This window comes from Mus caroli, unplaced genomic scaffold, assembly GCF_978045245.1.
Source record: "Mus caroli unplaced genomic scaffold, Mus_caroli_1 scaffold_13, whole genome shotgun sequence".
Taxonomy (NCBI): Eukaryota; Metazoa; Chordata; class Mammalia; order Rodentia; family Muridae; genus Mus; species Mus caroli.
In genome coordinates, this window is record NW_028227268.1 from 65,272,218 (window position 1) to 65,283,735 (window position 11,518).

Consider the following 11,518-nt stretch of genomic DNA (forward strand, 5'->3'; position numbering starts at 1 on the left):
CAACAGGACAGTCTTCCCGAGGAGGTAGTGAGCTCTCGTCCCTGGAGGTGACCAGGTGCAGACTGCTTCTTGGCTGGGATGGGTATAGGCAGAATGTCAGCACCAATGGAGAAGCTGGACGGGAGGACTCAAGACTCTTTGCAACCTTTTGGATCCCCTCGGACCACAGAGATCCTTCAGGTGTTATCAATGAGGCAACTTCTTTGGGCTATGCCAGGGACCACCTGCTGCAGTGGACAAGCTATCCTGCCACCACAAACCAGGCAGTCACTTGGTAAAATATTAACAGGAAGTGTGCACACACACACACACACACACACACACACACACGCATGCACATTAAAGCTTTGCTCTATGAGAGGCTATTATGAGTATAGCTACTTATGGCAGAAACATGCAGGACACAGAAGCCAAGTTCCTTCACAGAGTCACAATCCCCACCTGGAATTTTGGTTTGCGCGCTCTCTCCTCTCTCTCTCTCTCTCTCTCTCTCTCTCTCTCTCTCTCTCTCTCTCTCTCTCTCTCTCTCTCTCTTTTACAGTTAGTTTCATGAGATGAGAGAATTCTGTCCATTTGTGTTGTAAAAACTTTCAAGCCCCAAATGAATGGCAGGCTACGGATGTCTCCATGTGACCCCTTCAGGGTGTATTAAAAAACCACACCAGGCTGGATCAGAGACAGGAAGCCATACCACTTCTGGGCTTGAAATTCCAGTTCTGCCAAGGAGCACCAAGTACAGAGACCATGCTGAGCCACCACAGATGTGTCTGTGTGTGTGCGTGTGTGAGGGAGGCAGGCATGGACAGGCAATATGAAAATACAAGCAGCCTAGATAAGCACTGCTCTCTCAATAATCCCTGCTGCTCCCTAAGCCAGGCTTGGGCCTTTCTTGAAGGCAGCGGGTTCTTGGCCATGACTAGGCAGGGAGATGGGAGACCAGGGGCTGCTGCTCCAATGACACAGCACACTTCATGACAGCATGTTCAAATAGCTTTGCCTTTTCTCTCAGGCGATCTGTTGTGAAGGGGTGAAAATGATAGCCCTGGTCTCTACTTCTCCAAGGCTGCTGGCATCAGAGGACAAGGATTCTGAGGTGGGACCTGGCTGGAGGGCAGACACTCCCCAGCTTGGATCTGGACATAGAACTTGGGACTAGAGGGAGCCTAATGCCACATCTTACCCAGAAGTGAGCCTCTCGACAGGAAACTAGACTTTAAAGAAACAGTCACATGGCTTACATGCTCACAGTTTTGGTTAAAGTATTAGAAAGCTACATTTTCTTCTTGATAAGACACTGACATTCCCACAGGACCCGTTAAGTTAAAGGTTCCATTTGCCCTCAGACACCAGCTTCGCCTGGGCTCTCCTGTTGTCTCCATCCGTGGTAGGAGGGAGACCAACTTCTGTACGGAGGCTCAGGACTGCATTTTGAGTGTTCTTGGGAGCTTAGCCATAATGGAACACTGCATGTTAGTAACACGAGGGGCCCTGTTCCCACTCCACAGAGGCGTGACACTCTGCTCCATAGAGGGAAACCATCACACATTCCTCCACTCACTCAGTGTGGGGTTAGTTCTGCTGAGATGGCGCTCAGGCAAGCCGCCTGGGAGACATTAAAACTGTCGGGCCAGGCCTCTGTTCTGTTAGGACTTAAGAAAAACTCAGAATTGAAGTGGAATAGGGAGCTGAGACATTTGGCCCAATACATGCAGGATAGTTGGAAATTAGGAATCTTTATCCTCCTACACACACCTTTTACCCCCACAAACTGACTGGAAATTCTATACAAGTCTTTATACAAGAGAGCTTTGCTTTCCAGGGTGCTTCTGGGTTTGAGAGAATTAGATAGAAGGGTCTGATTTGAACAACATATTTTTTAATACTGAAAAAAATTACCTTAGTAAGCATTCTCCCCAAAGGAGGCCGATTCTGAGTTTTTCCCCTGAACTTGAGGTGGCAGTGACTTTTCTTGCCTAGCCTCATGATCTCCTGCCTCCTAGGACCAAGGAGCCAAGCCCAGCCACACTATCTTTCCAGAACTGGGCTTCGGAGCTGGATCACAGGGACTTGGCAGCTCTCCTGCAGGCTGTGTACTAAAGACCAGAAACAGGAGCCCGGACACCCCATCTCTGCCATCAGAGCGCTCACTGCCAGAGGCGTACAGGTCATGCTGTGCACCTGACTCTGGATAAAATGCGCAGGACTCTGGGTAAAATGCAAAGACCGCTACGGAAGGCTATGGTTTTGTTTACAGTTTAAAAAAAAAATCACTTATTTTGTGTGTCTGTCAGGGGACAGTCTGCTACATGGCCAGGAACTGAACTCAGGTCATCAGGCTTGGCAAGTGTCTTTGCCTAATGAGCCATCCTCAGGTTCATTGTTTTCTGAGATAGGGTCTTTAGCCCAGGTTACCCTTGAGCTCACTATCCTGTCTCATTCTCCAGAATGGTGGGACTAAAGCATGCACCATCATGGCCAGCCTGGGATGTCTTTGTGTTGATGCTGGAATCTCAACAGTCTTGCATGTGCACCTGTGCGGAGGTCCTCTTGAGGGGCCGCCGGGCCTCCACCTCTAGTGGTTAAGCAGAGAGAACACAAAGCCCAAGGCTCAGTGGTGGGGGTGGGGAAGCAGAAGCTGCTTAGCTGTGACAGCTCTTGGCCAACACACTGAGCGCCCACTGTGTACAGGTCACAGGGCAAGGTGGGAACCAGTGTCAAACTGATTTGCTACTAAATGGCAAAACTTGCAATAAAGTGACATCCCTCTGTCCCCAGTGGGCAAGGGTCAGCGCAAACATGGGCCTACTCTGTAAGTCCACTGTCACTGAGCCACGCTGCCAGGGCTGGGCCTTGCTTGTGACAGCCTGGGACTGCATGATGATGGCCAAGATGCGTCTCACCCAGCATTTCTAGGAGAACTGATTTAAAGCTTTGCTGAGCACTCTAGACATGGTTTTAAAACTTTATAACACTGTTTTTTTTTTTTTCCCCCAGTCTGAGCAGATATCTGAAAGTCTTTTACACACATGCTGATTTGTGAGAATATAATCCTCCTGACAGAGACATTTACAGTATCCATCATTCAAACTTTATTTACAGTAGATATGAACAGTCCTTATTGGCTGAGATGATGCAGAGGCCACCTGTCATCAAGCAGTACCCAGCTGTCCTCTCATCACGGCCCCCACCTCACACGGGCAGGTGGCTGCAGCTCACTCAAGCTGCTTGCTGCCCTCTGACTTCTGGTCCAGTCGGCTCCTGTTACTCTTCACCATGTAGATGAAATAGGCAAGGGTCTCTTTCTCATTCACTGGTATGTTCCTGAAGTGTCGGCTCACAGTCTGCACAGGAGAAAAGACCAAAGTCCCTTAAGCTATGTGCAGATAGGGCCCCACATCTTACACGCTGCAAAGAGGGAAGAGAAGCTACTTCCAGCAGCCACGGCCTGGCACTCAGACTTGCCAAGGAGCCGTAGGGTGTAGTGGACCCCTTGTTCCGCAGCTTAGCTGCTTTTTTCCCAGGCTACCAGAAGTGTACTACTGTGGCCCAGGACGGCACCAAGGTATGGATGTACTTCAGTAGTATCTAGCCACCCCTGGCATGACTTCAGCTACCCTGTGGTGTAAGGAGGCTGAGACTTCCTCAGTTGGCCAATTGCCACCAAGCCTTTCAGGCTCTGGAAGTAGACAAAAAAAAAAAAAAAGGCTTTAAAAATTATGTCAAGCTGGGTGTGGTGGTGAATGCCTGTGATCCCAGTGCTCAAGAGGCCAGACAGGTCAGGAGTCCAAAGACCAGCCTCAGCTGCCTTGACAACACACACACACACACACACACACACACACCAAAACAAACCACCCCAAAATGTCAAATGAACAAAGAGATGTGTCTGGCCCCAAGAATTCCTCTAAGTGGGGACAGACGCTCCTGGGAAAGATTGCCAGTACAGAGGAGGGAGCTCCCTGCTCATGGCCGGACTCTGCTGTTGTTGTCTTAGCCCTGCCTCCTCTTGCCTACTCTTCTTTGCAGCTGGCAACTGTAAGCAGCAATGCTGTGCGCTGCTGTTGTACCTCTCTCTCGCAGGTGAGGGAGAGGCTGAAGAGTGGAGACACATCAGCCAGAGCCCAAAGGGAGCCAGCGGGCAGCAGCTTTTCAGTAAACCTGCATGCATGGAGGTGGTCAGGGCAGAAGAAGAAAAGACCTGGAAATAATAAATCTCTGGATTATGTTTTTCTTTCTCTGCCTCTCATTTTTTTTTTTTTTTAACAACAAAAGACAGGTGAATCAAGAGGGATGAGTGTGTGTCGTGTATCTAGGTAAGCTGAGGCAGGGGGGTCAGTTGAACCCAGCAGCACTGCTGGATCACACACAAGAGAGGGAAGGAAGAGTTGCTAACAGTGACTTACCATCACAGACAGAAAAGTAAGTTAAAAACTCAGAAGAAAAAGTGTTCTTGGGTGCCACTAATTATATAAGAAAAGGCTTCCATTAGTATCAGAGATCAAGAAAGTGTGTGTGTGTGCGCGGGGGAGGGAACCTGGAGGTTGAAGGGAAAGCTCATTAGTAGGTCTGTCATATAAACAATCCTGGGCTTGTTCTTCATTACCCAAAGAGAACTCAAGCCTAACCCTAAAGACACAGCAGATAATCACACTGACACACCTGTAAGGACATACCAAGAACCTTGCAAAAATGATGTTACAACTCAGAACCAGGAGTCCTCAAGTTGCCATGTGACTTTTAAAGAAAGTCCATCCCTCTCTGTGCACGGCTTCCTTTGGGAATTAGGGCTTTCTCTTCCGATGTGCAAAGCTCTTGGTGGCCTGTGGGAGGAGTAGCTGGGACTCAGGAGTATAGGCCGGGCCTCTCTGCTTTACCACCTACCTCTGCCAGCTGGGCCTTGTTGAAGCCTGGTCTGGTCTGCAGCTTATAGTGCCGTTTGTAACGTCGGAGAGTGTTCACCTGCAGCTGGAACAGATCAACCTGGGAAAGAGGAGAGAGTTATGTCTCAGCCCACCCTGCCTGGCATGCCCTAGGGAGGGCCGAGGAGGGAAGAAGTCAGAGACACTGTCCACAAAGGACTAGGGACTGGCAAGAAAGCCAAAGGCGGATGTGGAGAGGGCTCTGTGTTTATGGAGGAGGGAGGTTGAAGCAGAAGAGAGGCAGTAGTGGAGAGGAAGTGAGGAGGAGGAGGAGGAAGAAGGAGGAGAGAGGGGGGATGATTCTGAGTGGGCTGGGGCAGCAGGTGTGGGATGCTTCAGGGTGGAGCTGGAGGGAATGGGGAGCTGCAGCACTGGCCCTCTAGTGAGCAGACTGCGGCCAGTGCTAAAGGACACCAGTGTATCTAGGAAGGCCAGCTGAGGGACACCTGAAGGAGATAAGCTAGAGTATGGCTGGGCAGAGCTCACAGGACAGCAGTGGAGGAGCAGAGGTGCTCAGCCTCAGAGGTCACCTTCCTGAAAGGCTGCACAGTGATTCTCCTGCAGGTCAGGGCTGCTGTCTCTGCAGAAAGCTGGATAAGGGACAAGAAAGGCGCCTATCTCTTGTTCAGCTAACCTAGGAAGAGGGTAAGCTACCTACTCATGACATACAGAAGGGCCAGATCCATTGGTTGCCTCTACCAGCCTCCGAGAGGCTCTTGATTCAGGCAAGTGGAATTCATTTGAAGGAAAAAAAAATGACCAATATGAGGGTCCAGAATACTCCATTCAGTTCAAAACATTCTTAGAGAACTTTTCTAAAATGCTTGGTCAAAGGGATTCAGAAACCAAATGTATCTTTATGAAATAACAGCAATGCTACAGGCAAAAGATATCAGAAAGTAAGGCTGGGGAGGGCCATGGGGAGAGGTGTGGGGACACGGCTGAGCTTCCCGGGCCTCTCCACACCTGCAGACCAAGGCCTACCTCCTTCTACTCGAAGCCGTGTAGTGTGATGCAGCAAATGCTCAGTGCACACTTGGCACAGTTCCTCGTCACAAAGCCCAAGGGGGAAGGGATAACCTTGGAGGCTCCCTTAGCACACATGGGACCTTCTGGGTGACAAGCTGGGATGCATGGTCTTATACAGTGCTCTTTAATTTGGGGGCACATCCCAAAGGATATGTGGCAATGTGTGCAGAACATGTTTGCACTGTCACAACAACGTCACTGGCCTCTAGCATGGGTGTGTGTGTGCTCGTGCTGCTACTGATCCTATCATTCTCATGATGTGCCCCTCCCCTCAAATGTCAAATTTCAGCACTGGCTAAATGGCTGCAGTGTGTCTCTGGGGACAAGCCTTAGCCCAGCCAGTGGCACTGACAGGATGAACCTTTACATTCAGGTCGGAGAAGGCAGCAAGAGCTGTCTAGATCACAGACTGAACATTAACTTTAAAGGCAAGATCAGGGTGTTAAAAGAGGCAACATCATGTTAAGCACCGGTTGGGCTCAAAGGCAAAGCCCTGCAGTCTACTACAAAGAAGGCGAGTGGAGCCTCTAGTACCACCTGGGACCTCGGAGCCTCGGGCCTGTCTGGAGAGTGCCGGGCAAGCAGGCAGAGCAGCTCATCAGCAAGCTTTCACAGTCAGTGTTACTGAAAGTCTAGAGAACTCTCTTCAAACACACCGCAGCAAGGCAAGCAGACAAAGATGACTGATTAGTTCTGAACACACAATAGCCAGGGAGAAAGCTGGAGTCTGGACCCACTCCTCTCATTCTCTGGCTGGGAGGGAGGGAGGCTTGGGCCACTCACTATCTATTCTCCCTGCTCTCTCTACCAGCACTCTGGCCTTTACCTCAGGGATGTCGGCATCGTGCTCGGGGGAGTCTCCGCCATCGTCACTTGTCTTCCTCTTCCTTTTATTTCGGACGCTCTGGATGAAATTTTTGTGGAAGTCGCAGATATACAGGTGCCTTACCTGATTGGAAGAAACCTAAAGTCAGTGTTACCAACCCCATGGAACCTGTGAGATCATGAGCCTTCTCTTTTGGCCAGGTACTAGAGAGAGATGGAAGAGTGAAAGGCAGACAACAGCTTACAACCATTCTATATAGGCTGCAGAAGAAGAAACACAGAGGGCTGGCAGTACAGCTCAGTGGAAAGTACATGCTCAACTTGGATTACGCCCCCCCCCCCAGCCCCTGCAAACGCGCACCCCAGCACCACAGTGAAACAGCACACAACCCTGTGCAGTGCAGGGAAGGAAGGCGGCTGCAGCTGGGAGCAGGCTAGCCTTGCAGGTACAGGAGGAATTATGAACTTGCAGTGAGCAGAGACAGGTCGCAGGACAGTGGATGGTGCTCACAGCGCCTACTCCTACTGTGTGTGGGTAACACCGGAAAACTTGACTCCTGCTGCTTCACATCTGATCCACAAAGGAGCAGAGAGACACGGAACCCTCACAAAGGGAGACCACATAAAAGAGAGTGGACATCACTCTGATTTTCTAATAAACACCAGAGTATATTAGTAAAGGCGCCAACAGCAGCTCAGATGTGAAGAACAGGGTTTCATTTAAGAATGTAAGTAGCACAGTTGCCCGGAGGAACCACTCAAAGACCCTGCAGGACCTGGGTAGGGACAGATGGTGCACAAATGTTCTAGGGAGACATCTGAACTGGAGTTTAGTCCTTAAATCCTTAAAGATAAAAGTAAGCTGGCAGGAAGTCACCATCAATGAATTCAGGCTGCTTTGTGGAGGGAACAATGAAAACTGTTTAATTTGATGATTATCAGTTTCGTGTGGTTGGATTGGTGAGTCATGAGTCATTCCGCGTTTACACTGTGATGCTGTCTTGTACACAGCAGGCACACAATAAGTGCTGATGCACCAATGTAGGCCCTCTCATATCCACAAATGGCCAAATGACTTTTGCTGGTAAAAGCCACCTCTTTTTTTTTTTTTTTTGGTTTATTTTTTGAGACAGGGTTTCTCTGTGTAGCCCTGGCTGTCCTGAACTCACTCTGTAGACTAGGCTGGCCTCAAAACTCAGAAATCCACCTGCCTCTGCCTCCCGAGTGCTGGGATTAAAGGCGTGGGCCATCACTGCCTGGCTGGGTGTGTTACTCTTTAGGACAGTGGCCTATGGACAATGAATGTCCAAAAATTCATTGTGAGAGTGGAATCTGACAAAAGTCATCGCAATTTGTAAACTTGTAAGAGGTGGAGCATGCCTTTAATCCCAGTACTTGGGAGGCAGGAGGCCAGCCCGGTCTACAGAGTGAGTTCCAGGACAGCCAGGGCTACACAGAGAAACCCTGCCTCTAAAAAAACCAAAACCCAGGTGAACCCAGGGTTGTAACACCCAGGTGAAACAAGAGGACATGTGACCTCTGCTCCATTCCTGGCAGCTGGCACTTGGGCTGACAATGTAAGCAAGTGGCTCTTGAGAGAGCAAGTGGTGCCGGGCAGTGGTGGCGTGGGAGGCGCTTGGGAGGCAGAAGCAGGCGGATTTCTGAGTTCGAGGCCAGCCTGGTCTACAGAGTGAGTTCCAGGATAGTCAGGACTACAGAGAAACCCTGTCTCGAGAAACCAAAAATATTAAAAAAAAAAAAAAAAAAAAAAAGAGAGCGCGAGAGCAAGTGGCTTCCCACAGCATAGTGGTAAACTGGGAAGAATGAGTGGCAGAGTGGGGTGTTTCTAAAGCTTAGGTAGGAAGAGGCCAGACCCAGAGCAGGGGGCAGCAACCCAAGCCACTGGAGCCTGTTTCCTTTATGTGATCCCCAGCTTCAAGCACTCTCCAGAAGCAAAGAAGAAACCCATCAGTGGCAAGCTGGCTATGTAATAATACAGTACAGAGGCAGCCAGTGGCCACCTGAAGAGGGGTGCTATCGTATTTTAAAAGGGTGTTTGCTAGATCCTTTTACAAGACAGCTATTCTCTGTCCTTAACCATGTTCAAGTCTAAACTGCTTTTCAGCAATCTCAGGACTCAGCGGCTTTTGTGGGTGAGGTGGGGCCTTAGGATGGAAGCAAAGGCTCACTGTGGTTGTCTGGTTTTTTTTTTTTTTTTTTTTTTTTTTTTTTCCTGTTTCACTTGCTACAACAGCTAGACATTCTTGTAACACAGCACTTACTTGGGACTGAATTCCTGCCCATCTGTGGAATGAAATAGAAACTGTTTCAGAGATAATGACTCTATACTACCACCTTGAAATGGATTAAGGCTGCACATCTAACCACAAGCCTTCCCAAGTACTGCCTTTGGGGATGCTACTACAGGGCAGAGGGGGCCTTTCTTCCAGATGATGATGATGATGATGATGATGATGTGTGTGTGTATGTGTGTGTGTGAGAGAGAGACAGTGACATGCTCAACACTGCTCCACATGGCTTCCCCATGGGGTGAGTGGATAAATGGAGTCTTTACTGCAACAACAAAACCATCCAGATGTGAGCACTGCTCAAGGATAACTGCCAGCAGCCCCCACGGGAGGAAGGCACCATTTCCATGTGGATAAACTCATCCCCAGTCTCGGGATCACTTTCACTCCCATGTGTGATTAGCAGGGGACACCTGAGGCTTTAGCCAGCCTTGCTTCAGAGTAATCTCATTCATTCATTCATTCACTCATTTATTTACTGACAAGACATTTGTAAAAAGGAAAGTCCCAATCATTAAAAAAAAAAAAAAAAGCACGATTTCAAATGAGCTGGATTCTACTGGTTGACTAAATAAAACCGAGCATGCAAGAGAAGAGTCTAGAAGAAAGGATGATGACCTTATTTATTATAGACGAATGAAAACTGGGTGTAGGGTTTGGAAGCAAGCCAGGTAATAAGTGGGCTTAGGAAATTAGCCAGCTTTTAAGTGCAGTGTGCTCTTGGCGCCATTGCTTCCTACCCCCCAGCCTCAGTTTCTGCCACATCAGAAGTGTAAAGATCGGCTCCCTTTTCCGCTACCAAGCAATGCCTGATTTCCCCTAACAGTTGAACAGTAATCATTCAAACCCCTGAATATGAGAAGTTCCTTAACTCAGTCTCAGTTCCTAACCTGGAAGCTGCCACTCAGGGCTTGCAGCAACAGATGTCAAACTGAAAAGTTCTTAACCGGTTGGCAGTAGGCACATCTTGAGAACCAGAGTAGGTGAAATCACTCAGGAAGTTTCTTATAATTAGCCACAAGGCGTAGGGCAATCTCATTCCATTTTAAATTTGCACCTCTCCACCTCCAACGGCATTACCAAAGATGCTAATCCCCGCAAGAAAACTGATTCCCCGCCCCCTTCAATCACATCCACAGCAAATCATTTAAGACCCGGCCTTGGCCTTATTTCTGCCACATCTCAGAAAAACTCATTCGCTGCCAGCGAAGCGGGCTCTGTGTTGCGCTGCAGAGACCGGAGGCCGCGGCAGACAGGAAAGTCGCGGCTACCTTGCTAGTGTCTGAAAGAGCGACAAGGTCCCTGGAGGGAGGACGAAGTTGGAGAAGATCCTCCCGGTCCCCTCGTCACCCCTTCTGCCCAATTCTTGCAAAAGTAACCCATCTCTCTCTGCTCTACTATTCGGCGCAACAGTGACAGCTGGAAACTGCTGTCGCTTTCCCAGGCAGGGAGAGTGTGCCAAGCCCTCCCTGGTTTTCCAGCCCACCCTCGGGGACGCGGGCAGCGTCGCGGAGCACCGAGCGGCCTCCAAGAACCTGAGTCCCCTGTTTGGCACAGACTGCGCGGCGAGGCCCACCGCGCGGAGCGTCCCCGGGGTCCCTTCCCGCGGCCCTGCGCTATGCCCCGAGACTCACGCTCTTGTCTATGTCCAGCTTGAGTTTCTTCTGCGAGATGCTTTTCTGCACCCTCTTGCTGAAGGAGGCGTTGCCCGCGGGCCGGACGCAGCGCTCGCCGTCCGCGATGAGGCAGCAGCTCTGGCCGTAGCCCGGGGCGGCGGCGGGGGCGGCAGGGGGCCCTTCGCGGCTGTCCTCCTCCGTGCTGAAGCCGTTCATCTCCCCGCCCCGGCTCGGCCCCTCCGGGGGAGGGCCCCTGTAGGCCACTCCGCGGCTGCTAGCCCCGCGGGGCAGCTCTTCGCCAGCCCCGCGCCCGGGTCCCACGGTGCGCCCTGGGTCAGGCGCGCTCCGAGCTCCGCGAGGCCCCGCTGCTCTGTGCTCCTGCAGCCCGGGCCCCGGAGGGGATGTACACGCCGAGGCTCCGGCCGGGGCTCACGAGGCTTCCCCCGGGATCCGGGCCCGGCCGCCCTGGGGCTCCCGAGGCCCCCGCCGGCTCCCGCCTGCTCCGCGCCGCGCGGCAAAGTCTCCACCCCGTGGCTCCCCGCGCGGGGGCCCGGCCTCGAACCCGCCGTGTCCGGGCCCCGCGGTGTGCTCGGGCCGCCCCAGCGCCTGGCCGCTCGGCGGCGCCCCGAGTCCCCGCGGCAGCCCCTGGGCCGCCCCGGCCGCCGCCCGCCCGACGCGCCGCACCACAACAGTGCGCTCCCCCGCCCGCCGCGACACAGCGGAAGTCCCGCCTCCGTGCGCTCAATGGTCGTATTCTTTATGTGGGAGGGGCCCACGTCGCCGCTGGCAGTTCCCATTGGGCGCCATCCCTGCCGGTCTC

General features: G+C 51.5%; 1 protein-coding gene across 1 annotated transcript; it reads right to left on the reverse strand.

Annotated features, from left to right (window-relative positions):
* Positions 1-3,065: 3,065 nt before the first annotated feature.
* Positions 3,066-11,402, reverse strand: Sap30l (SAP30 like). Its single transcript, XM_021177293.2, has 4 exons — positions 10,717-11,402; positions 6,775-6,897; positions 4,882-4,980; positions 3,066-3,341 (listed from the first exon to the last, which is right to left on the reverse strand). Exons 1-4 carry the CDS (start codon positions 10,912-10,914, stop codon positions 3,213-3,215), a joined length of 549 nt encoding a protein of 182 aa, XP_021032952.1. The 5' UTR covers positions 10,915-11,402; the 3' UTR covers positions 3,066-3,212.
* Positions 11,403-11,518: the final 116 nt, after the last annotated feature.

Bases quoted from the DNA above. Each gene is read 5' to 3' on its own strand.
- Sap30l (XM_021177293.2), bottom strand. From the start codon at position 10,914: ATGAACGGCTTCAGCACGGAGGAGGACAGCCGCGAAGGGCCCCCTGCC. The intron at 6,898-10,716 runs GTGAGTCTCGGG...TCTTCCAATCAG, and splicing joins AGCTGGACATAGACAAGAGC to GTAAGGCACCTGTATATCTG. The intron at 3,342-4,881 runs GTAGGTGGTAAA...TCTCCTGTGCAG, and splicing joins ACAAGGCCCAGCTGGCAGAG to ACTGTGAGCCGACACTTCAG.